Below are 22,549 nucleotides of genomic sequence, written 5' to 3'. Positions count from 1 at the left end.
CAGCCGACCACAAGCAGAGGCACCCCCAGGGCAGGAAGGCGGGCCACCAGGATAAGGAGGGTCGCCGGCTCCCCCACGCCACCGGCTCCGTTCTCCGAGTCCGGGCGGAGGGACTCAAGATGGCCGGACAGGAGAACAAAGGGGAGACGAACCACATACACGGTCAACCCCCGTCCATGGAAGGCAGCGCCTCAACACCAGGCCGCAGAATCGCCGGTCCAGGCCCGGAGAGCCGTCACCGGTCTAATTGCACATCGGCCTCTCCGACCGAGCCCACACCTCCACCAAGGGCCGGCCACAGCGCTCCGCCCCGCCCGGGCGCCGCCGAGGAGTTTCAGGCCCGCCCGCTCCGGAGGCCCCGAAGCGAACAAGGGCGCAGCTCAGGATCCGCGGCACCTAGGAACAGACGGCTCAGATGGTAAGTGCCAGCGAAATGTCTTAGTTCCATAGTCTACCAAAGAATACTTCCCGGGGCAGGATAAGACACAGGATAGACGTTCCAGGCAGGAAAGCGAACGGAGCCGAGCTAAAACGCGGCCATCGCGGACGCGAGCTTGGCTCCTCCCCCCTCTTCTGCATTTTTATGGGTTTTTTCAGGAGCTAAAAACCTTGTGCCAACTAACTGGCAAGCACTTTCATACAAGCGGGGTCACCATAAAAAGAACACTTTTTTTTACTGTAGGTAATAGTTTCTTCTACTCATAAGACATTAACATATAGTTAAAACCTTGGAAATTATGTTAAAAAAATCAAGCCATGGTTCAAAACAAACATGAAAAATCCTTAAAATTAGCCAGTTATGAATAACTGAACAAACACCCCGAATGCAATGCAAAAGTCAAAGTGTGACTGTATAGAGCACCAGGAGCTAGAGGAGGCCAAGCGATTACAGGGTGAAGTGTATTTAGCAAGTACAGATTTCATGTTTGGTCTTTCTGGAGTCCAAACGGAGGGTGTCAGCAGGACCACAAATGTATCTAATTCTGCTTCATGGAGACCTCCATGGTCACTATTTCCTGCCTTTGCCCACTGGAGAATTTCTGCTTCCATCTGACACCAAGCCCAAAGATAAACCTGCTGAACAGAACAAACTACTACGCTTTATCCAATGCAATTAAAAAGCACTTGGAAAACAAACTTCCACGTCCCATAGACAAGCACCGATCTTTACTCTCCCACTGTTGAATATTAACCGATCAGAAAGCCTGATAACACCAACTAATCAAAAGCGACACCTGTTCATCTGGAAAAACAATGAATATATTCATTTAAAAAGAATGTTGAATAAAAACACCTGTGTCCCTTAACAAATGTTTAACATTCTGGTGAAGACTTACTCATACCAATTGTTCTTCTTTGTACTCAATTGGTTAGGGAATGGTACTGTTTCAGTTCCTGATTTAAATGTTTGTAATGTTAAGAGGAAATACTACAAATTGAGTGACTGTATGGTTTAACCCTCTGGAAGTTCCCAGAAATTATTCCTCCACTAATTATCAAACCTAGCCCCCCTACTATAACAGATTATCCAAGAGGATAGATGCCTAGCAAATAAAAATACATCAGATATGTCACAGAATTTTACAGAAAGTGCTAAAGTTATACTTTAACGTCGATTGTAGTTCGATATGAATACAACCGCTCACTTCTGTACTGCAAAAGGAAATTGCCTTGCAGTGAAAATGACCTGAGCAGTGCACAAAGTAGTATTTTTTCGCCTGACCCAAACCAAGCCTAAACAAATCATGAGCCTTGTGCAACCTTATTTTCCGATTGACTTTCAGCAATAGATTAAATGTTCAATACAGAGACAGGGTGCTCCTCTCTCACCCCAATGAGGTTGGTGAGGGAGGATCCCAAAAAAATAACTCTGGCTCTTTCTGTTAATATGATTGCATAAACCGTTATTGATTGATAACAAAACACTTGAAAGGTGAGTTCCATCACCTCAAAGTAGCAACCACTCTGAAATTGCATTAGGGAATTGGGCTTAGTTGATCAGTTGTTATGTTCCATTTCCACAAACATTTTACTCAGTCTACAGTCTATGCTCTCGGAGACGCATGGTCTCCGAATAAGCTCCTGTGTTTTGAGATACAATATTCAGCTGTGCTGTTCAACAGGACTTGCACATGCTATTCCAGTATCTGGGGGGAGAACACTATCAGTGATAGCTAAACAGCTGCTCTCAAATCAAAAACATCGTTACTTCTTCTGTGAGAAGCACATGTCGTTTATTTTCATGCTCTTCATGAGCACCCCAACCTTGCTATCTGTCAACAGTCACCACCATGAGAACTAGACGGCAAAGGAGAGAACGGTTCCATTTTCAGAAAGTTGTACAGTGAAGACATATAACAGTTGAAAGAAAGATTGAGGTAGATACATTCTCCTTTTAAGACTAGCATGCAACTATTTATACTGCTGTCACAAACACAGCAGGAATCATTTGTGGCAGTGTTGGGTACAAGGAATCTTCCTGGAAACCCACCAACATTTCCATGAGGCACAGAAATGTTTCAGCAGTTTCTTTTAGTTTTGACTAACAAGGAGTCACTATCAACTAGATGTGTCTTGGCTGCTCTGAAGGCAGCAAGGCTTGAAGATGTTATCCAACACTTGCTAATTAAACAGTGAGAAGGGGTGACTTAGTACTTCTCTTACTTGACAATAAAAACACTATCCTTGCAAAAAGGCAAGTGTAGTTTGCATGCTCTGTCCTGAAGAACAGGGGCAAGGTTGCTGATCAGCAGTAATCCGAGTACCAATACAGATCCGATGATGAAGATTAAACACCACCCACAACATCAACTTTTTGAAAACTCTGGGATTGAACCAAAGCCAAATGGGCAAACAATGACCTAGGAGTGCCTGCTGCTTCTGGTGGCAAATTTTCTGTAACTTTTGGAATGTTGAGGGTAGTTTCTTGAAGGCCTCGTCATAATCATACAAGTTTATTCAACTCGTGAAAATGAGTCACAAAAGCATCACTGAGTTCCACACAATTCAATAAAAAATATCCAATTTCATGTTGTAGATCACAAATATAAACCCATTTAAAATACATAGAACTGTTGAATTCATAAAATAAATATCTGTTCTATGGGGAAGCTCTAATCAGCCATGTTTGAAGACTCAATATGGGTCATATATTTAGTATTATGGCTGATGGGCTAGCTTATTACATTTCCTGTGTCACTTTATGAGTCTCTAAGATGGAGCACAGTGAAAAGAAGCAAAGTGACCCTGAAGCAGACTTTCACTTCGCTCAAATCATACAAATACTTGAACGCATAATGATGATACACAAATATTTCTTTTTAAAAATGGCTTTAAGATAAAACCTACATAAAAGTTTAACACGCTGGGTAGATTGAACCGACAGCTTATCACATGGATATTTCGAAATGATGGTCCCCCACCCTGCTTTCCTTGGGAATTCAAATTTACAGGTGAAAATGAGGAGGGGAAACGTGTTAAAAGGTACATGTGATAAGTGTTGTGACTGAGTGTAAAGAACAGCTTACAACTGGATCCATTATTTAAAATTAAGTAATGTCCCACGAAGACATTGTGCTTATCAGAGCGGGCGCTTTTATCTTGGCAGGCCATAGTTACAAACCCCCTTAAAACCCTTTTGGTATAGTCAGGGAATAGTCAGTGCCCAGATGTCTCTTTCTCCCTGCCCAAGTCCTGTAAAGACTGTTTTAAGCTGAGTACCTAACATAGAGATACTGCTAACCAGACCTTCATTGTTCCTGATCGTGTTAGAGGCGCAGGCCTCTTTGTGACGATTCCAGTCTAAGTTGGAGGAGATCTGAATCCCCAAATGGGTGAAAACATTGGTGCTTTGCAGTTTCTTTCACTTGATGTTAAAGGGGCTAGGTTTAACCCTGGGTCATCCATAGCTCACAGTTTACATTTTGGTGATGTTTATTCTCATACCCTTTCCCTCTATGTAGTCACAAAGGAATTGATAAGAGCCTGCAGGCTGTTGGATATGGGAGCTAGTACTGCAGCATCATCGGCGTGCAACAAGATTGGGATTTGCCATCTCCCAAAACTGGAGATATCTGCGCCTGAAGCGATTGTACAACTCCATTGATGTAAAAGGAGAAGAGGAAGGGCGTAAATAGGCACCCCTGCTTCACAACTCTTCCAATGATAAAGGATAGAGTTAATTCCCATTTAGCTCCAAAGTGAACCTTAGCTGTTAGATTGCTATATAGATGAGCCAGGAGTGAAATGATCTCTTTGGGTGCCCCCAACTTATCCATACACTCCCACAGACTGATGTGGTTTACTAAGTCAAATGAACAGCAAGGAAGCAAATATATAATACCCCTTCCTTAGCTAGACAATATTCCCAATCAGGAGATTTAAGTTGAGCGATTGCTCAACCGTCCGCAGACCTTTCCTGTACCCATATTGGGCATTCGAAAGAATTTCATTATCATTGGCCCACTTTTGTAATCTCTATAAAAGGGCTCTCCCCATCAATTTGGCAGAAGAGTTGAGTAAAGAGCTCAGGTGATAGCATTTGGAGGTTGTCCCTTAATCCCTTCTTAAAGATGGATATGATAAGGGAGATAGACCAGGATGGGGGAGCTCCTGCCACATTAAAGACATTAGTTAGCAGCAGGGCCCAGAGTACAGGGTGTGACTTCTAGGAACCCATAGGTAACCCATCGGGCCAGGGGCCTTTCCATTATAAATGGCCTTCAGAACCTCTTCATGGGTAAATACTATGTCTATTAGTGCTTCCCCTGCTTAGGGGGTGGTTATTCCCTCTTCTGAGTTGGCAAAGGAGAAAATCAAGCAAAAGTGAGCTGCCCATTGTACTGGTTGGATTGAGGACTGTAAGTTAAGGCCTATACCTCAGAGAATAGTGGAGAAATGTAGGAAGGTAGGATCCTTCTAGTATGGATACCCATACTTTTTGCCTGGAGTCCGTGTTTTGACTTAGACTGACTGGGATACTGCTAATGAACAACCCAGTCACTCTGCTTTCTTACTAAAATGACCAAGGTAAGTACTTTCGTACATCCACAATTGGCTACTGGTGTACCCTTGTAAGTCCCTAGTATATGGCACTAGGGTACCAAGGGATAGGTAAACCAGGCGTCTCCCATTAGCTGCAGGATATATTGTGACACCTATGGGAGTCCACTTAAACTTTGACTACAGGCCTGCCATTGCAGCCTGTGTGAGTTGGTGCTTGCACCTCTCATGACAGATCTAAAATTCCTTATATCTGAGGTCACTACACTTAAAACCTATAACTCACCCATATGGCAGGCTCTTCAGTCCCGAGGGCAGGGTGCTTGGTTATAAGTGTTAGGGTGTCGCTGCATGAGCAGGACAAACCTACACACCCCGGAGTCGATTCTCCAGTCTATGTAAGTGCGGTCAGCCATTTCTATTACATATTGTAGACATCAGTCAATAAAAGATGTCTAACTATAGAGTGATTGCACCGAAACCAGTCATGTTTGGTATTAAACATGTTGGAATCATACCATAACACCGATTCTAGTGCTGGGGTATGATCCCATGTACTGAAGACCTCCCTTGGGGTACCCCTGTACTCCTGGTAACAGCCTTTCAGGGTCTGACAGCAAGCTAGTGCTGCTGCCGACCACAGACACAATTCTGTCCTCCTACTGCTGAGCCAAGCTCGAGCAGGGGAAGGTAGAACAATACGTTTCCTGTCACAGGGAGGTGTGACCACCTCCCAGACAGGACTTAGTGTATTGGGCTGGGGTCGGGGGTGCTAGCAAGCGCCACCAGACTGCTTTAAAGGGCACATTGGATGCACTCTTTGCAAACTCCAGTTTGAGCCAGTTCAGGGGGCCCTTAGCTCCCGCACTTGGGCAGAACTGGACAAAGTACAAGGTAGTATCCTCACCTCTGTCCAACCCCTCCTCTGGGAGGGACCCTCGAGTCATTTCAACCCATTCCCTGAGATATTTAAGGGCTTTCCTGTTGGTTTCCTTTGTTGTGGAACAAGACTCAAGCATGAAACCACGTCACTCTTCGACCGTCTTGACACTTGGACTTCATCTGGAACAGAGACTGCACCAAGTAAGACTCCTGCTACTCCTAGTCTCGCTGTTCTGCGAGTCTTCTTCATCATTTGGGTTACTTCCAGGATCTTCAAAAGACCTGTGAGAATCAAGGACACCCAAAGTAATCTCCCTTGGAGAGCTGCTCGAGGTCCTCTTGCGACTCCTGTGCCTTTGGCCTGTGTCCTCCTGAGGGTCTTCCCTGGCTTCAAAGGGCTCCCCAGCTGGCTTGGGCCTGCTCTTACTCTCCTGCTTGTGGCGAGTTCCTTGGACCTTGCTGGTCCCAACGCTGCTCCTCCTTCATTCTCCACGCCAGTTGTGGCTACCAAGGCTAGTTTGTGTTCCCACCGGACACCAACACCCTGATCACCAACATCTGATGTGGGACAGATCATGCCTGACTCCTGGACTTCCTCAGCATTGCCTGGTCCTCACAGCTGCAGTGACATGGTCAGCATCCTCACTTCTGAACTGTCTGACATCTGTGGGCATTGCTCTTCCGTGCCTCCTGGTCACTTCTGAGTGGCATAAACTCTGTTCCCCCTGCTTGCAGGTTCTTCACTTCCAGAATCCACACTTGGATTCCACCAGACTTCTATACCTTCTTCTCCAGAGGCACTTTTCTCCTAGTCTTCCATTGTCATCTACGGAGGTTTCTGACATCTCTTCCCTGTTGTAGGTAACCTGATCTTCGGGGCATCAACAGGTGGAGTGGCTCTCCAACCTTCCGTCCTCCATGGGAATTCTTTGGGGTCCTCTAGGAAGAGTTCTTCTTCTGCAAAAGTGCAAACATGACTTCTCCACTGACTTCCATTGAGCACACAGTTGTGTTCCCATTCTGCACAAAGCCTCCGTGGGGTTCCTTGGTACTTACCGTGGGTGGTTCCTTGAGTCCTCTGGGACTTCTGGTCCGAGACCCATCCTCGTTTGCAGTTCGCATTCCACTTTCTTAGTATATTGTTTTGTCTCACCCTGGAGACCACTGTAATTTGTTCTATTTAACTTATTGCAATTGAAATATTGTTGTGTATTGTGTTGATATATCCGGGTAGGAGATATACCAATATGTTAGTGGGTGTTGTGTAATAAATAGAAGTATTTTTATATAAAACTGTGTGCTCCTTTTTCATTTAACCGACAATACATGATTAACCTGGCAAAACAAGTTGCTTAATACTCCTTCAAGAGAAGCCTGAAGGCTGCTCTCCACGGCTACCACTTTGACACCTTTCTTTGGTAATCAAAGACCACTAAAAATCACCATAAGGGTTGCCTGGATTAGTGCAAGGTGCATCACCTAAATAAGTGTACACCATATACTAAGCCAGCCTCCTGCAACCATTTACTGTTCTCCAGAACAAGAGACTATCCTTGCTTTCTGCTGCTTGTAGGAGATAGGCCCAAGCTTCATCCAGAAGTTCTTTGTTTCTATTCTTAATAAACTTATTATAGGAGGATATTGATTCCTGTTTCATCAAGGAATCCCTGGGGTGTTGGTTTAATAGTTTAACCAGATGACTACATGCACTGATTAAACCATCCCTTTGGGTCTTTATTTTGACAATTCGACCTCGCCTATGGGTTAAGATTAATAGAGTTCAAAATATGAATATGGGCATTCCGAAACATCTACATGGCTTGGTTATGGATTTAAACCTGTCATAAAATGGTTTAAATTCCCTGACAGTAGTTTTTTGTAAAGCTTGCAGGATCCACCACTACCCATTCTATTTTTATTCTGTTTGTGCGAAAAGGGACAAATTTGTTAATTTTCCCTGTATCAGGACTTTTAGGCACGATGAACCTTCTAGTCAGAATCACAGGATTGTGATCACTCGCACAATTAGTTTTCACCCGCAGCCTATACATGCCATATCCCGGTCTGAGGTAAGGAAGTGGTTGATAAAGCTACCACAGCCTCATCCTCTAAACGTGGGTAGCTGAGGATGATTACTGAATCTTCCATTTACAACAAGAGTCCTGTTATATTTCAATAATATGTCCTTAAGAGCTAGGCCATATGAGCAGGTTTGAAATGGGCCAAGCTACTCCCGCCCAAATCCCTGTACCAACATACTTCTTTCGACCTGATGTGACATGCTGCTATATTGAAGTTGACCGCACAGATAATATAGACATCTCTATTGGGCCTATCCATAAACTGGTTCAAATCTATTTTTCTAGGGATTTAACCACATCCACCCTTGTATTGTCATATATGTTATTGTATACGTTTATGACAAGTATATCCAACTTCCTACCTAACTTAAATAATATAAACTGGTAATAGGGGGAGGTAAGAAGACTATGATTTGTGGAGCTTGAAGGATTAACACAGCAGACAAGCCTAGGAGTCAAGGTCCTGAAGGACACTGTGCAAAGTAACTATCTTAAACTTTTCTTTTTTCAGAAATGTTCTGAAAAATATGCAAGAGTAGCTACATCTGCTGACACAGTCTGCGCACCTAGTGGTTTACAAGAACAATGATCAACCTCTCTGTGATTGAAGCCTATTCTTTGCTATTATACACAAGCTCTGCTTTCTTCCTTTTTCAAGGGACATCCAAAGGTTAAGCCTTACCGTCTCTCGAACACCCAATGGATATCACTCAGACATGCATTCTAAGCCTGACACCAGTGCAATCAATCCAATAACCATGTCCAGTATACCTATCCCAGTTTGCGTCAATTGCGCTGCTACACCCAACACACTTTGCAACTAAGAAACAAGAAAGTTACTAATTTGTTCATAAATACTGGGCATCACAAACCCAGCTGTCTCACAAGAGTAGGTAAGAATCCGGTCAACAAACAGTTAATGTTAGCTTTCCGCATTTACTACAATGAGATACACTAGTATATTGGAAAGCCAGTCATCATTAACAAAATATGTAAAAGACATACATTGGAAATTCTAGATTGGGAGAGGAGTTGGCCTAACAGCTAGGGCGGTCGACCTTGAATCTGGGGAACTGGGTTCGAGTCTCGGCAATGACGCTGAACATCCTGTGATTCTGGGCAAATCACTTAATCTCCCTGTGCCTAACAAAAATGAATGTGTCCTCATGTAATGCAACTGGTGCTCATGTAAAGCGCTCTAGTTTGCGCTATATAAAACTCTGTAAAATATATTTTTTTTAAAAGTCCAATTGCAATGCAAATAAAAGTTGCCTTTTGCTTTAGATACTGGTCAAGACTGATTTGCATATGGCTGGATCCAAACTGGGGTGGCATGGTGAGCAAAAGAACAATGAGAGTTAACCCAGATCTCTTGATTGGGGGAGAATGTTTGAATCATTCATCATTCCGTCCATCATTTGTTGCAGTTACACAATTAAAATGAAGCATCATACATTTACATGAGCACAATGAATGTATAAATTAGTTTGCAAAAAGGAATACATGAAAGTACTGCTAACTGCAGCATCGACCATGCTTTTGAGGTTGTATATTAAGCGGACAGGTGAACACTTTGTGCTCGGGAAGACCTATTAAACGGTGCAAGTGAAACAAGTGACAAAACAATAAAGGATGTTACAGCATATTGGTCCAAAATTCAAACCAAAGCTATGAATGAATCAGTACAGTTATGAAGAAGTGTATTTAATCATGTAATTCAAAGTCCAAATGTAGCTTGTGCATGATTTTATAAACTTCTTCATAACTGTACTGCTCATGAACAACTTTGGTTTGAATTCTGGTCGAATACGCTGTAGCATCCTTTATTATTATTCTTTTACTTATTTAACTTGTGCCGTTCAATATTTCTTCATGAGCACAGAGTGTTCACTTAGTACACAACCTCAAAAGCATGGTTGATGCTTCAATTTGACTTATGTAAATGTAATCTATTTGACCTTTATGACAATATAACTGCAGTAAATCATGTTCTTTAGACTATTATGCGATCATTCAATGTATACACTGCAACTAAGTTATTTCCTAAATTATATCCCCCTAACTGAATCCCGTTGAGACATTGTTGCATGGTACTATAATTACTCAGGTCTCGACTGGGACTTCGGGTGCCTCCAGTGGTTAGCAGCTAAATTAACTCTGGACACTCAACGACATGAAGATCAAAACACATATTTCCGGAATAGTAGTGTATAGAAGAAACTGTCTTCCACAAGATTAATATTTCTTTTTAGGTCTTTGTTTGGGGGGGGGGGGGGGAGATAGGACTCCTGAGAAACTCCCTTCCCTTGAGCCAATTCACCCATGGAAAGGGGTTCATCCACCATATTTGGATAAACTGAAGCTCCTGGGTGGGACTACACATCTTTAGAGCCTTGCATCTTGGATGTCACACAGAGCCAGCACTGCATTTGTAGAGGTCATGCTGAATCATTAAAATCCTCATCTTCAAATAGGAAAACCTGTCAAACAAGTTACTTACCTTAGGTAACACCATAGCTAATAGGGACTCATATAGCCGCAGATTCCTTACCACAGAATTATCCTCAAGCATCAGACTAGATCTGGAACTTTTACTAAGCTGTACCCCCGCAACGCCGGTATTTGGCTTCATTCGGCACCGCATGGCTTTATCCGCACCAAAAGTGATGTAAGTGGTGCCTATATAAGCACAACCCCTGTGCGCTGACATCAGTTTCTTTTCACAACATTCCACGTCAGAAGTGCAGAGCTACGAAGAACACTTACCACTGGTGTGGAAAACTAAGGCCCTGTAAGGGAAAATGCCATGCCCCTAGAAATGTTTTCGCAGAGCGGGGAGGATGGGTGGGTTGGTAAGGAGTCTGTGGCTAGATAGAGTTACTACCAGATAAGGCATTACCAAAGGTGAGTACTTGTTAATATGAATGAGACTACTAGCTGCAGAATCCTTATCTTAGAATAGGTACTCAAGCAATACCTCTCCAGAGGTGGGTCTGCTAAACCATTTTACACTAAAAAGTCCTGCAGGGCTGAACGAGCAAAGTGCCAGTTATGACGAACCAGACTGTCCAGTCAAAAGTGCTTGATGAATGTGTGCAGAGAAGTCCACATTGCTGCCTGGCAGATGTCCAGGACCAGTACTCCGATGGCTAATGCAGAGGTCACAGCCTTAGCTTTGGTGGAATTAGCAAGCAAACCCTCAGGGTTTGCTTTTTGGCCAGTGTGTACCAGATATTCATGCAGAGCATGATCCAAAGGGAGATGGTCAGTTTCTGCACAGCCTTCACTTTCTTTACTCCGACGTACCCCACCAACAATTGGTCGTCCACCCAAAAGACTAAAGTGTAGTCAAGGAAGAACAAATGCTCTTTTTGGGTGCAGTCGGGGAAGTCACTACTTCCTTAGAGGGACGAGGCAGAGCATAAAAGGCAGGCAGGGAGATGGACTGGCCTACATGAAAGGGAATGACAACTTTTGACAGGAAGGAAGCTCTAGTGCGAAGAACCAGCTTATCTGAGATGATGTTTAGGTACAGAGGTATAGATGACCAAGCCTGGAGCTCATTGTCCCTCCGGCACAAGTTATTGCCACTAGGGAGGCCGTCTTGATGGTAGGGAGCCTGAGAGGACAGGTGTGTAGTGGCTCAAAATGAGCACAAATCAGTAAAAAGAGTACTAGATTGAGGTACCACTGAGGCATGATAGAGGGTGAAGGTGGAACATTTTTTTAAGACTTTTCAAAAACATTCACAACAGGGAAATCCGAAAAGGGATAGTTGATCTGGCAACTGCAGAATGGCAGAATGGCTGAGTTGGCAGAAGGATAGCCCTGCCGAGCAACAGAAAGAATAAATCGAAGGACCTGAGAAAAGGGAGCAGAAAGAGGGTCAACTTGCTTTTCTGCACACCATGCCACAAACTTGCCCAAGGCGTATACAGTCTCGGTGAACGTACACTTGGCTGCCAAGACAACATTGCAGACTTGAGAATGAAGATCGAAAGCTGGCAGTCGTTACTGCTCGATCTCCATGCATAAAGGTGGAGCATTGCCAAGATCGGGTGGAAAACCCTTCCCTGCTGGTGCAACAGGAGATTCTCTCGAAGAGGCAGCCCGATGGCCATGTTCAACAGTTTGGGTACCTAACTCTCCGAGCCCAGTCTGGAGCCCGAAAGGTGACTGGGGCGTGGTCGTTCCTGATCTTCATGAGAACTCTTGGAAGGAATGCTATGGGCAGAAAGGCACATAGGAGGCCAGAGCGCCGCTCGAGAAGAAAAGCATCACTGAGCGAGACCCACCTCGGAAACGCCAACATGCAGAAGTGCTCTCGGTGTTAGAGAACAGATCCAAACAAGGCTTTCCCCACTGCTGAAAGAGGCCGTGCAAACCTCCGGATGGAGAAACAATTTGTGATCCGCAAGGCATCCTCGTCTGAGTTGGTCCCCTCTGGCGTTCAGAAAGCCTGCGATGTGTTGAACCACCAGGGATATGTCCTGATGTTCCAGCCTTGTCCAGAGGCGCAGGGCCACTTGATAAAGGGTCCACAACCCCACCTAGTTTATTACACTACCACATGGTGGTGGTGTTTTCCGTGAACACCTGCGCTAGCCTTTCCTTGATGAATGGTAGAAAGGCTTTCAATGCCAGCCAGATCACCCAGAGCTCCAGTAGTTTGATGTGCAGTCCAGATTCTGCCAGAGACAAGAGGCCTCTTGTAGGAAAGTAGGATCATTCTGGCATAGATACCCCCACTTTGTCTAGTGTCAGTGTGTTTTGACTGTACTACACTGGGACCATGCTAATCAGGGCCTCAGTGGCAGTGCTCTGTCCTCTAAATTCCAGGGTAAGTACTTTGTACACCCCACAATCAGCATACTGGGGTACCATTATAAGTATAGTATATGGTACTGAGGGACCTAGGGTATTGGTACACCAGGGGTCTCCTATGGACTGCAGCATGTATTATGCCACTCATGGGAGCCCATGTAAACTGTGTCTACAGAGCGACCATTGCAGTCTGCGTGAAATGGTGCTTGCATCTTTCACTTTAGATATAAGGTTTCCCTTATATCCAGGTCACTGCACTTTTAACCTATGAGTCACCTCTTTGGTAGGCACTTCAGTCCAAAGGCAGAGTGCTAGTTCTAAGTGTGCGTGTACCCCTGCATGAGCAGAGGTAGCTCTACAAACCCTGTGCCCATTCTCTGGGCTTTGTAAGTGCAGGACAGCCATTATAAGGTATGTAGCGGACACAGGCAAGTTGAGATGTGCAACTACATAATGGCTGCCCAGAACCTGCTTATGTTTGGTATCAAACATGTTGGAATCATGCATCCACACTAATTCCAGTGTTAGTTGCATGATACTGTGTACTGGGGGCCTCTATACATGACCCCCAACACCTACCTGTGTAGCCTCACAGGGTCTGCCTGCCAGCCCACGCTACTGCAGACCCTAAACAGTGTTCTGCCCTCCTTGCTGATGAGCTTAACATGGGCAGGAGTAGTTGAACGAAGGATTTCCTGCAAAAGAGAATGGTGAACATCTCTCATTTAAAAGTAGGTAGGGTGAGGGTGCTTCCGAGTGCCAGACTGCATTGAAGGGCACATTTGGTACCCTCCATACATAAACCAGTTTTGCCCAGTTCAGGAGCTCTTGGCTTCCACTCTGGCGCAAAACCTCTCAAAGGACAGGGGAGTGCCAACACCCTTGTTCAGCTCCTCCAGGTGGCCACTTGATTCTGCCAAGTTGAATCCTGGCCCCTGGGAGCATCTGACTAGGACAGCTGAGTGGCATCCCAACCCCTTTAATAGGTGGGTTACCAGAGAAGAGGTCCTTCCCCTTTTTAGGGTTACTTAAGGGCTCCCCTGAGAGTGGGTCTTTTGATTCGTCCCGACAGCAACTTCAAGACCCAACTGCCTATCATCTGAAGACTATCCAAAGACACTTCTGTTGGTAGACAGTGGAACTCTGCCGTTCTTCAAGCCAGGACCAAAGACAAGACCACTTTTGTTGGGATGATTCCTGCTGCATCTTGGTCCCTGTGTTTCTTCAAGTTCTGCAACTCTGTGGCTGTGCATCCTCTGAGTCACCAAGGACTCAACCTGCATCCCAGCCAAAAGGAATCTCCCTTGGAGTGAATGAGTTACTTCCCTGCTGCTGCAAGCACATCTATATCAACATCCGGTTTCCAATTGTTCTTGCCCCACGGATATGCCGGGCTCTGCAACACAGGTGGCAGTTTGTTGGTTCTCCAGAGGCCTGACCAATCTTCCCTGCCACTTGGGTAGCTGCAATGCCTTTCCAACCGAGATGAACCACCTCCCTGTGAACAGAGTCTGTTTGCCGTTACCAAGGCTTGTTGGCTCTCCTCATTAAAGATCCTCGAACACCAAGAAGTCCCAGCCTCCAGCACTGCACAGCTCAAAAAACGTTGTCCTGCCTGTATCCTCTGCATCATGGGCCTTCATTTCCTGAGTGCTGTGGAGGCTTCCCTGCGACTCCCTGAACCTGCTGCTAGAAGATCCTCGAGGGGACTCCATTGATTCCTGCTGGCTCGCCACCGTTCTGAGGGCCAGCCCTGACTTAATCCTTCCTGGCTAAGTCCCACCGACCTTACTGGTCTGAAACATAGCATCTTCTCACGCGAACCGTTGTTTGCGTTTGCCATGGCTTGTTGGTGGTCCTGTCGGCCCCAGACCTTCCTGCACTCGTCGACCAGCGTTGGACAGCTCCTGGGCACCTGCAACATTGCCTGGGCTCCACAGCTGCTGCTACAATCTCACCGTCCTACAGCAAAAACTTCCAACCAGGGCTGGTATTGTGCTCCTGTGTGTCCTGGTCACCAACGGGTGCCTTGGAATCTGTCCCCCCCTGCTTTCAGGTTCTTATCGTCTGGTCTACCGGCCTGGTCCACAAGATTTTGTAGCTGCTGATCGAACCTCCATTGAGTCTATGGGTGGTTCTAACACCACTACATCCCTATGCACCTGGGATCCTGGGAGTATGTATCCTGGTTCCTGGGGTATCCACAGGTGGGGTGGCTCTCCAGTCTACCTTGATCCAAGTGGTTCCTTCGGGGTCCTTTGGAAAGGGTCCTAGAACTGTAAATTCCAACTGCTGCTTACCCTCTGTTACCCTAAAGATATTTTACCCAGTGTAACCCCTCTGCACTCTGGCGCCTTGGGGTTCCTGGCTACTCACCTTGGGTGGTTCCGTGTTTCCCCTGGGGTCCTCCATCCTTGAGTACTAGTCCCATTCTAGTACTTTCCTCACATTCCACTATTTTAGTAGGTTTGGCCCCCCGTCGTGCCCCTTGTGTTTTATGCTACTTACCTATTTCTGAAGTATCTTGTGTGTAATTGATACCTCTGGGTAGGAGGTATACCAAGTTAAGGTATAGTGTGTGCTAATAAATACAAAGTAATTTTATACTCACCTGGTGTGGTTCTTCCTTGTGTGAAAAGCTTACTGACTGACTATAGTGGTAAATGCACTTGCTTTATACCCCTTCTGAATAAGTCTTAGATGCTCTCCACAGCTATCCCTGGAGAGATCTGTTTTTCCGGGACCTAATCACCATCACTAAGGGTTGCCTGGACTCAGTGCACAGCGCCTCACCATAGGTGGACACTATAAACTGAGGCAGCCTCCTACACCTCTGACCTCCACCTTTTCCCCAGATGGCCGGCCCATTCCACGAGTGACACATTTGACATTACTGTCAGATCTGGTTTAGGAAAGGAGAAGGGTCTGTCGCTAACCCAATCAGAGTTCGTTAACCACCCCTGCAGATCTTTTGTAGTCCCTGCAAGATCTGGATCATGTCAGAGAGAATCCCCTGATGCAGCAACCACTGGAACTTCAGGTCTCACTGCAGAGCCCGCATATGCCTGTAAGAATGCCAGAATCTAGAGAGCTATCCCATTTGCTGGCTTCACCCAATTCCTCATACCAGTCCATGTCCTCATAAGGCTGGTCTTCTAGAGGGTGCAGCGGTCCCTCCTAATCTTCTCTCAATCTTAGCCTTCCAGAACAGGGCTCAAGAAACGACCTATGACCTATTGGTATGGTCGGTGCCGGAATCGGCATTGATTGATGTGGTACCAGCTCGGGTTATGGGGGGTGAGAATGAGCAATACCGGGAGGACAGCGTGGGGGGAAGGTGGTAATGGCACGACCGGCGTAGGTCATGATCCAAGGTCGGATCGAGAGGGAGGGGGTCTTGGGCACATTAGTGTAGGTGTCTGAGCCACCAGCGCAAAACACGATGGAGCACCTGCTGACCCCCATGGTGCCCAAAGGCGCACTTGAGGGTTCAGACTGCTAAAAAATGAGGCACATGGCCTCATAAAATGTATTACATTGAGTGGGGGTTGCTAGGTTCCCGAGAAGGAGTCCTTGAACACCAAGGATCCCCCCTTGCATCGGCTAATAGACTGGGAGAAGTCGAACCATGCTTCGACTTCTTGTGCCTCTTACCGGACTGTCCCGAAGATTAGGAGTGGACAAAGAGGACTCCTGGAGCGGGTCTGGAACCTTCCTCTTGACCGGAACGAGACCTCCAATGAGGCTAGGACGGCATAGCCTGCCGGCCCACAAGCAGCTTTAGAGGCCGCTCCCTCAAAGCCTTCGGAGCCATGGCCCGGCAGAGAGCGAGTTGGACTAGCGGTTGCACTCCAGACACCATACGCAAACCAAATTTGGGTCAGTCACCGGCATGGCACGGTGACAGGCGCCACAGAGTTTAAAAACCTCAAATCTTCCGGGACATGATATTCCTACACACCATAAAAAAACAGGCAGACAAAAAGCATTAAAAAATCCTGGCGAAAAGTAACAGAGGGTAGCTCTCTTCACGGATCAGCACTTGACTAGCGTTGAAAGAAAAGAACAGACACAGCGCACAGAGGTGGCACCTATAGATGTGATGCGGACGTCACTTACAGCTTGGAAGCTGCCAAAGACGTCACACGGAGTTGACCGATGCCACCTACTGGCGCGCAGGGGCATTGCTCGAAGAAAAATCTTCTGTATCCAGTTTGACATCTGGGAAATTCAAAGGTAAGGAATTTGTGGTTAGATGTCCCTATTAGATGTTTAAAAACATAAAGGCCTGCAGAATTACTATCCATTTAAAAAAACAAATACAGTAGTGCGAGTGCGGCTGAACAGGAAGGTGAATACAATACATCAGCTCATTATCACCTGGCAGCCTTTTGTTATCACATTTAGTCATGTTCCTTCAGTCTGGAAAGGCTGACTTGAGTGGAATGGACGCCACACAAATGGGAGAAGAAGAATGGGTAGTCCCATAATCCAATTTACTAATACCACTAGTCAATTAAACTCACGGTAGTGCTTAAAGTATCTCATACCATACAAAATTTATCACAACTAGGGATAGTTAAAAAAACAAAAAACATTAAAAGGGCTTTCTTATCCTAATAGCAAACAGCAAGGTCCACTGATCGATGGCATAGGAGAGTGATGTCCTACGTTTAATCTAAAACATTTTACTTTTGCCCAGCTGACCATTTGAAAACGTGTTAGAAACCTTGGAAATAACAAACCTCAGTTAGATATAGCACTTGGGATGCAGAAGGTCCAAAGAAAAGAGAGTCCAGAGATTGACTAAGGCTGCTTTCTCCAAGTTTAGCATGATCCAAGCATATAGCTCTTAATTTTTCAACTGTAGTATTGTCTGCAATAAAACAGATGGATAAACATTTTTTATCACTTAAAATAAGGTTATTTTGTTCATTACATTTTATGTCAACTTTTCTATCTGAACATCAGAGCAACTATAAACAAAATACTATTCCATAGGACTGAGAAATTTTAAATTGGAGCAGTTTAAAAGTTAGAAAATCAGAGGTGAGACATACTTGTCATACAATAACTAAGTGGTAAACTACAGCCACTCCCTCAAAGTTGGGCTGGAAAATTGTGCTGGCATAAATCTCCAAAATATGCATCATGACTCTTTGCTCTTGCTATTTTTGTTTTCTTCTGCATAAGCTGAAAATACAACTTTCATAGGGAATTAAACAAAAATACTTTTTTCAAATATTTTTGAGAACTTGTTTTTGGATGCAAGCTTAAATGTATAATTGTATGCAAATTCAAACTAACACATGATCAGGTTGTTCGGATGACCCAGTTCCATCAAATTAGTTTCTACCTTGTTAATTTTTTTTTACCGCCATTGCCATTTACCAGTACTTCTGTACCTCTACAATTGGCTACTGGTGTACCCCTATAAGTCCGAGTATACTGTAGTGAGGTACCCAGGGCATAGGTACACCAGGGGTCTCCCAGGCGCTGCAGCATGTATTGTGCCACCAATGAGACCACTCAAACTGTCACTACAGGCCTGCCATTTTTCTAATATCTGAGCTCACTACATTTAAAACCTATAAGTCACTCCAAAGGAAGACATTTCAAGCCTGAAGGCAGGGTGCTGCGTTGTAAGTGTGTGGGTGCCACTGCATGAGCAGGACACCCATACAAACCCCGGAGTTGATTCTGCAGGCTTTGTAAGTGTGGCTAGCCATTTTGATACATATAGTGAGTGTCCATCATTAAGCGATGACTAACTATAAAGTGGCTGTGCCGAACCTGGGCATGTTTGGTATCATGTTGGAATCATACCCCAACACCGTTACTGGTGGTTGTAGGTATGACTTCATGAACTGGGGGGCTCCTCCGGGATGCCCTCAGTACTCCCAGTAACAGGCTTCCAGGGTCAATCGGCAAGCTAGTGCTGCTGCCGACCCCAGACACAATTCTGCCCTCCTGCGGCTGAGCAGAGCTGGAGCAGGGGAAGGTCGAACAATAAGTCACCACCTCCCAGACAAGACTCAGTGTAATGGGCTGGGGTGGAGGCACTTTCCAGCACCACCAGACTGCTTTGAAGGGGACATTTGGTGCCCTGCTCACATACTCCGGTTTGAGCCAGTTCAGAGAGCCTCTGGCTCCTACTCTTGCGCAAAACTGGACAAGGACATGGATGTATCCTCCCCTCTATGCTACTTCTCCTCTGGTAGGAAGCCCCGAGTCGTCGTGACCCTTTCCCTAGGGTACATAAGGGCTTACCTGTGGGTTGCTCCTCAGATTCGTTGTGGGACAAGACTCAAGCTTGAAACCACGCCACTCTTCGACAGTTTGGATACTTTTACTTCGCTGGACTTCACGTTGAATCGAGACTGCATCAAGGAAGACTCCTGCTGCTCCTGGTCTCGCTGTTCTGCAAGTCTTCTTCATCTGTGCTTCTTTCAGGATCTTCAACAGACCTGTGGGCATCAAGGACACCCAAAGTAATCTCCCTTGGAATGAAGGAGCACTCCCTTGCATCTGCAGGCACCACAATGAAGCTGACCGGTCTGCTGCTCCTGACGTTCCACGGACTCCGAAAGACTCAGCAACACAGGTGGTGGTTCTGCAACTCCCTTGAGGCCTGATCTGTCCTCTGTGCAATTTTTAAGCCGTAGCCAAGGCTTGTTGGCACTGCACTTCACAGATTTTAGGCAACAAGAAGCTCCAGCCTCCAGCATCTCTTCCTGCCAAGTACAGCATCTTCACTGTGTCCTCTGCACTGTGAGCCTTCCTTCTGGTGAGCTGCTCGAGGTCCTCTTGAGACTCCTGTGCCTTTGGGTCCCTCATGGGTGTCTTCTCCTGCTTCAGTGGGCTCCCCTACATGTTTGGGGCCTACTCCGACTCTCCTGCTTGTGGTGAGTCGCTTGGACCTTGCTGGTCCCAACGTTGTTCCTTTTTCACTTTCCACACCTGTTGCGTCTGCCAAGGCTTGTTGGTGCTCCAGACAGACACCAACCCCCTGGTTCTCGACTTCCGACATGGTACAGCTTGTGCACAGCTCCTGCTCTTCCTCCGTGTCGCCTGGCACTCACAACTGCAGCGACAAGGTCACAGTCAACACTCCTGCATCTTCCGACATTGGTGGGCATTGCATTCCCATGCCTCTTGGTCACCTCCGAGTGGCACAGACTCTGCCCCTTCTGCTTGTAGATTCTTCACTTCAGAATCCACCCTTGGATTCCACCAGACTCTTGCATACTCTTCGCCAGAGGCATCTTTTCTGATGTCCTCCATTGTGGTCTACGGTGGTTTCCGATGTCACTTTGCACCTATGCACCTGGCTTCCCTGGGGTATCTGGGTCCCTAGGGTATCCACAGGTGGGGTGACACTCCAACCTTCTGTTTTCCACAGGGTTTCTTCAGGGTCCACTGGGAAGGGTACTTCTTCAAAACTGCAACTGCGACTTTCCCGTTGACTTCTATTGAGTACGTGGCTGTGTTTCCACTCTGCACACAGCCTCCGTGGGGTTCCTGGGTACTTACCTTGGGTGGTTCCTTGTTTCCTCAGTTTTTCTGAGTCTCGTTGTCCAAGTCCCGACTTCGGTCGCAGTTCTCATTCTGCTTTTTAGTACATGGTTTGGTCTCTCCCTGGAGATCATGGTGTATTGTGCTTACGAACCTATTTGCAATTGAAGTATTGTTGTGTATTTGTGTTGATAACTCCGGGTAGGATGGTTGTGTAATAAATAGACTCAAGACTGTAAGACAGGGTACAAACCCTTTTGTTTGTTCATGAAGCCCTCACCCACCAACCTGATTGGTGGCATGCTTCATCATCGGGCCCACCCAGTGGCACCGAGTGTCGACGCCTGAATACAGCGGAGCAGGTATGTTTCTGAGTGTGCAGTGTAGTGACGTGAAGGTGAAAATGTAAAAGCTATACAGGGGTCCCAGTACCCGAGGGTAAATTATATTTTAATAACTGGGTCACTGTTAGCATTAAAAAAGGCTGTTGGATCTTATAAGAGGGCCGTGACTTCCTCTTGCAGAAGTTGCAAGTGATCCCCCGACACGCGGTGGAATTGCGGTGGCATGTCTGGAGGAGTCGCCTCGAAGGGGAGGGAGTAGCCCCTTCGGACGATTTGCAGCACCCACCTGTCCGACGTGACAGTGCGCCAGTGGAAGAGGTGATGGCGAACCCTGCCCCCAACTGGCGTCACATGGGCCTGAAAACACGGAGTATAGGAAGGTTTTGAGGCAGGTGCTGTGGAGGGAGGTGTGGACTGGCCTCGCCGTTGTCCCCGACCACCGGCGGTTTCCACGGCCGCCACCGCACTGTTGAACTTTCTGCGGTGCGTGGCTGGCAGCACGTGTGGGGGCGCCCCTTCCGTGGCCACGAAAGGAGCGAAAGGCACCCGATTGCTGGCGTGTGGCCGAGAGGCCCAAGGAATTGGCCGTAGCCCTGGAGTCCTTAAAACGCTCAAGCGCATGGTCTGCCTTGTCGCCAAAGAGGTGAGCCGACGGCCATCGAACGGCATGTCCAGAAGAGTGGCCTGGACATCGGCCGAAAAGTTAATGGACCTCAACAAGGCGTGGCGTCGAACCGCCACCGTCGTTGCCATCGCCCTGCCCAGTGAGTCTGTGGTATCCAGCCCACACCGGATGGAATATTGCGCTGCATCTCCGCCCTCCACAAGGGCTTGGGCGAGTTTAGCCCGGACCTCCTCCGGACATTGTGGCAGCACGTCCGCAACCGTGTCCCACAGGGTGTGGGTGTAGCGGCCCAAGAGGGAAGCTGTATTGACAGACCGCAGTCCCAAACTCAGGGACGACAACACGTTCTCCCCGAATTGTTCATACCTCTTGGATTCCCGATCGGGTGGAGCCGTCGGGAATGCGGTCTGGGAAGTGGAGGCCTGGATGACCAGGCTCTCTGGGTGGGATGGGTGGACAAAAAGCAAGGGTCGCCCGGGGCCGGGCGGTAGCGTCTGGCCACATTCCTATCCACAGGCGGACCTGTGGGGGGCTTGGACCAAGTGCCCACAAGGCCTCATTAAACGGCAGCAGAGGCACAGTGGAGCTTGCCTGCGGTTTAAGGACCTAGTGAGGAGGTTAGTCCTCACGGCCGCGATGGGGAGCTTAAGGCCTTGGCCGCCCTCGTCAACACTACACTGTAAGCAGCCCCCTCCTCCGTAGCCACGGTGGGAGGGGAGACAAATCCAGTGTCTGGCGAAGTGTCAATTCCACTGGCCTCCCCAAGCTCATATGTCCAGTCCTCTTGAGACTGGCACTCTTGTGCCAGAGGGTCCACAGACCCCTCCCAATCACCTTTGTCACCCATCTCCTCCAGAGCAGGGTCAGCAGACGGGCCGTCTCATGGAAATAGAAATCTCCAAAGGCCGTCGGAAGCGGCGCCCAGCGGCGCCGCTCCGGCGCCAGATCCGGACTGAAGGGAAGATTGGGGACAGCGTCCATAGTGGGCGCCGGGGGCGACACCCGCAGGGCCGGCGCCGGTGAGTTTGTGAGGTCAACCGGCGACGACCCGGATCCAGAAGCAGATCCAGCGAGGGCCTGCGGCGCCGGGACCGAAGTCGCCGGCGGCGCCGGGGCCGAAGCACCCGACGGCGTCGGAGCCGAAGCACTCGACCTGCTAGGCCCTCCAGCCACGGGACCCGGCTGAGAAGGGAGGGTCCTCATGGACATGAGATACCGCTCGACCTCCTCTGGCGTCGCGTCATGCCCAGTGACCCGAAGGTGTGGGGCAGGCGGCG

General features: G+C 47.2%; 1 protein-coding gene across 1 annotated transcript in view; it reads right to left on the bottom strand.

Annotated features, from left to right (window-relative positions):
• USP9X (ubiquitin specific peptidase 9 X-linked) overlaps window positions 1–22,549 on the bottom strand; it is a 1,542,050-nt gene that overhangs the window by 702,803 nt on the left and 816,698 nt on the right. Inside the window, exon 22 of the mRNA XM_078658291.1 lies at window positions 17,534–17,664. Within this exon, the coding sequence (XP_078514417.1) occupies window positions 17,534–17,664 (131 nt within the window). The remainder of the gene's footprint in view (window positions 1–17,533; window positions 17,665–22,549) is intronic.

The sequence above is a fragment of the Lissotriton helveticus genome, chromosome 8 (genome assembly GCF_964261635.1).
Source record: "Lissotriton helveticus chromosome 8, aLisHel1.1, whole genome shotgun sequence".
Taxonomy (NCBI): Eukaryota; Metazoa; Chordata; class Amphibia; order Caudata; family Salamandridae; genus Lissotriton; species Lissotriton helveticus.
This window is presented reverse-complemented; position numbering and strand designations above follow the sequence as displayed.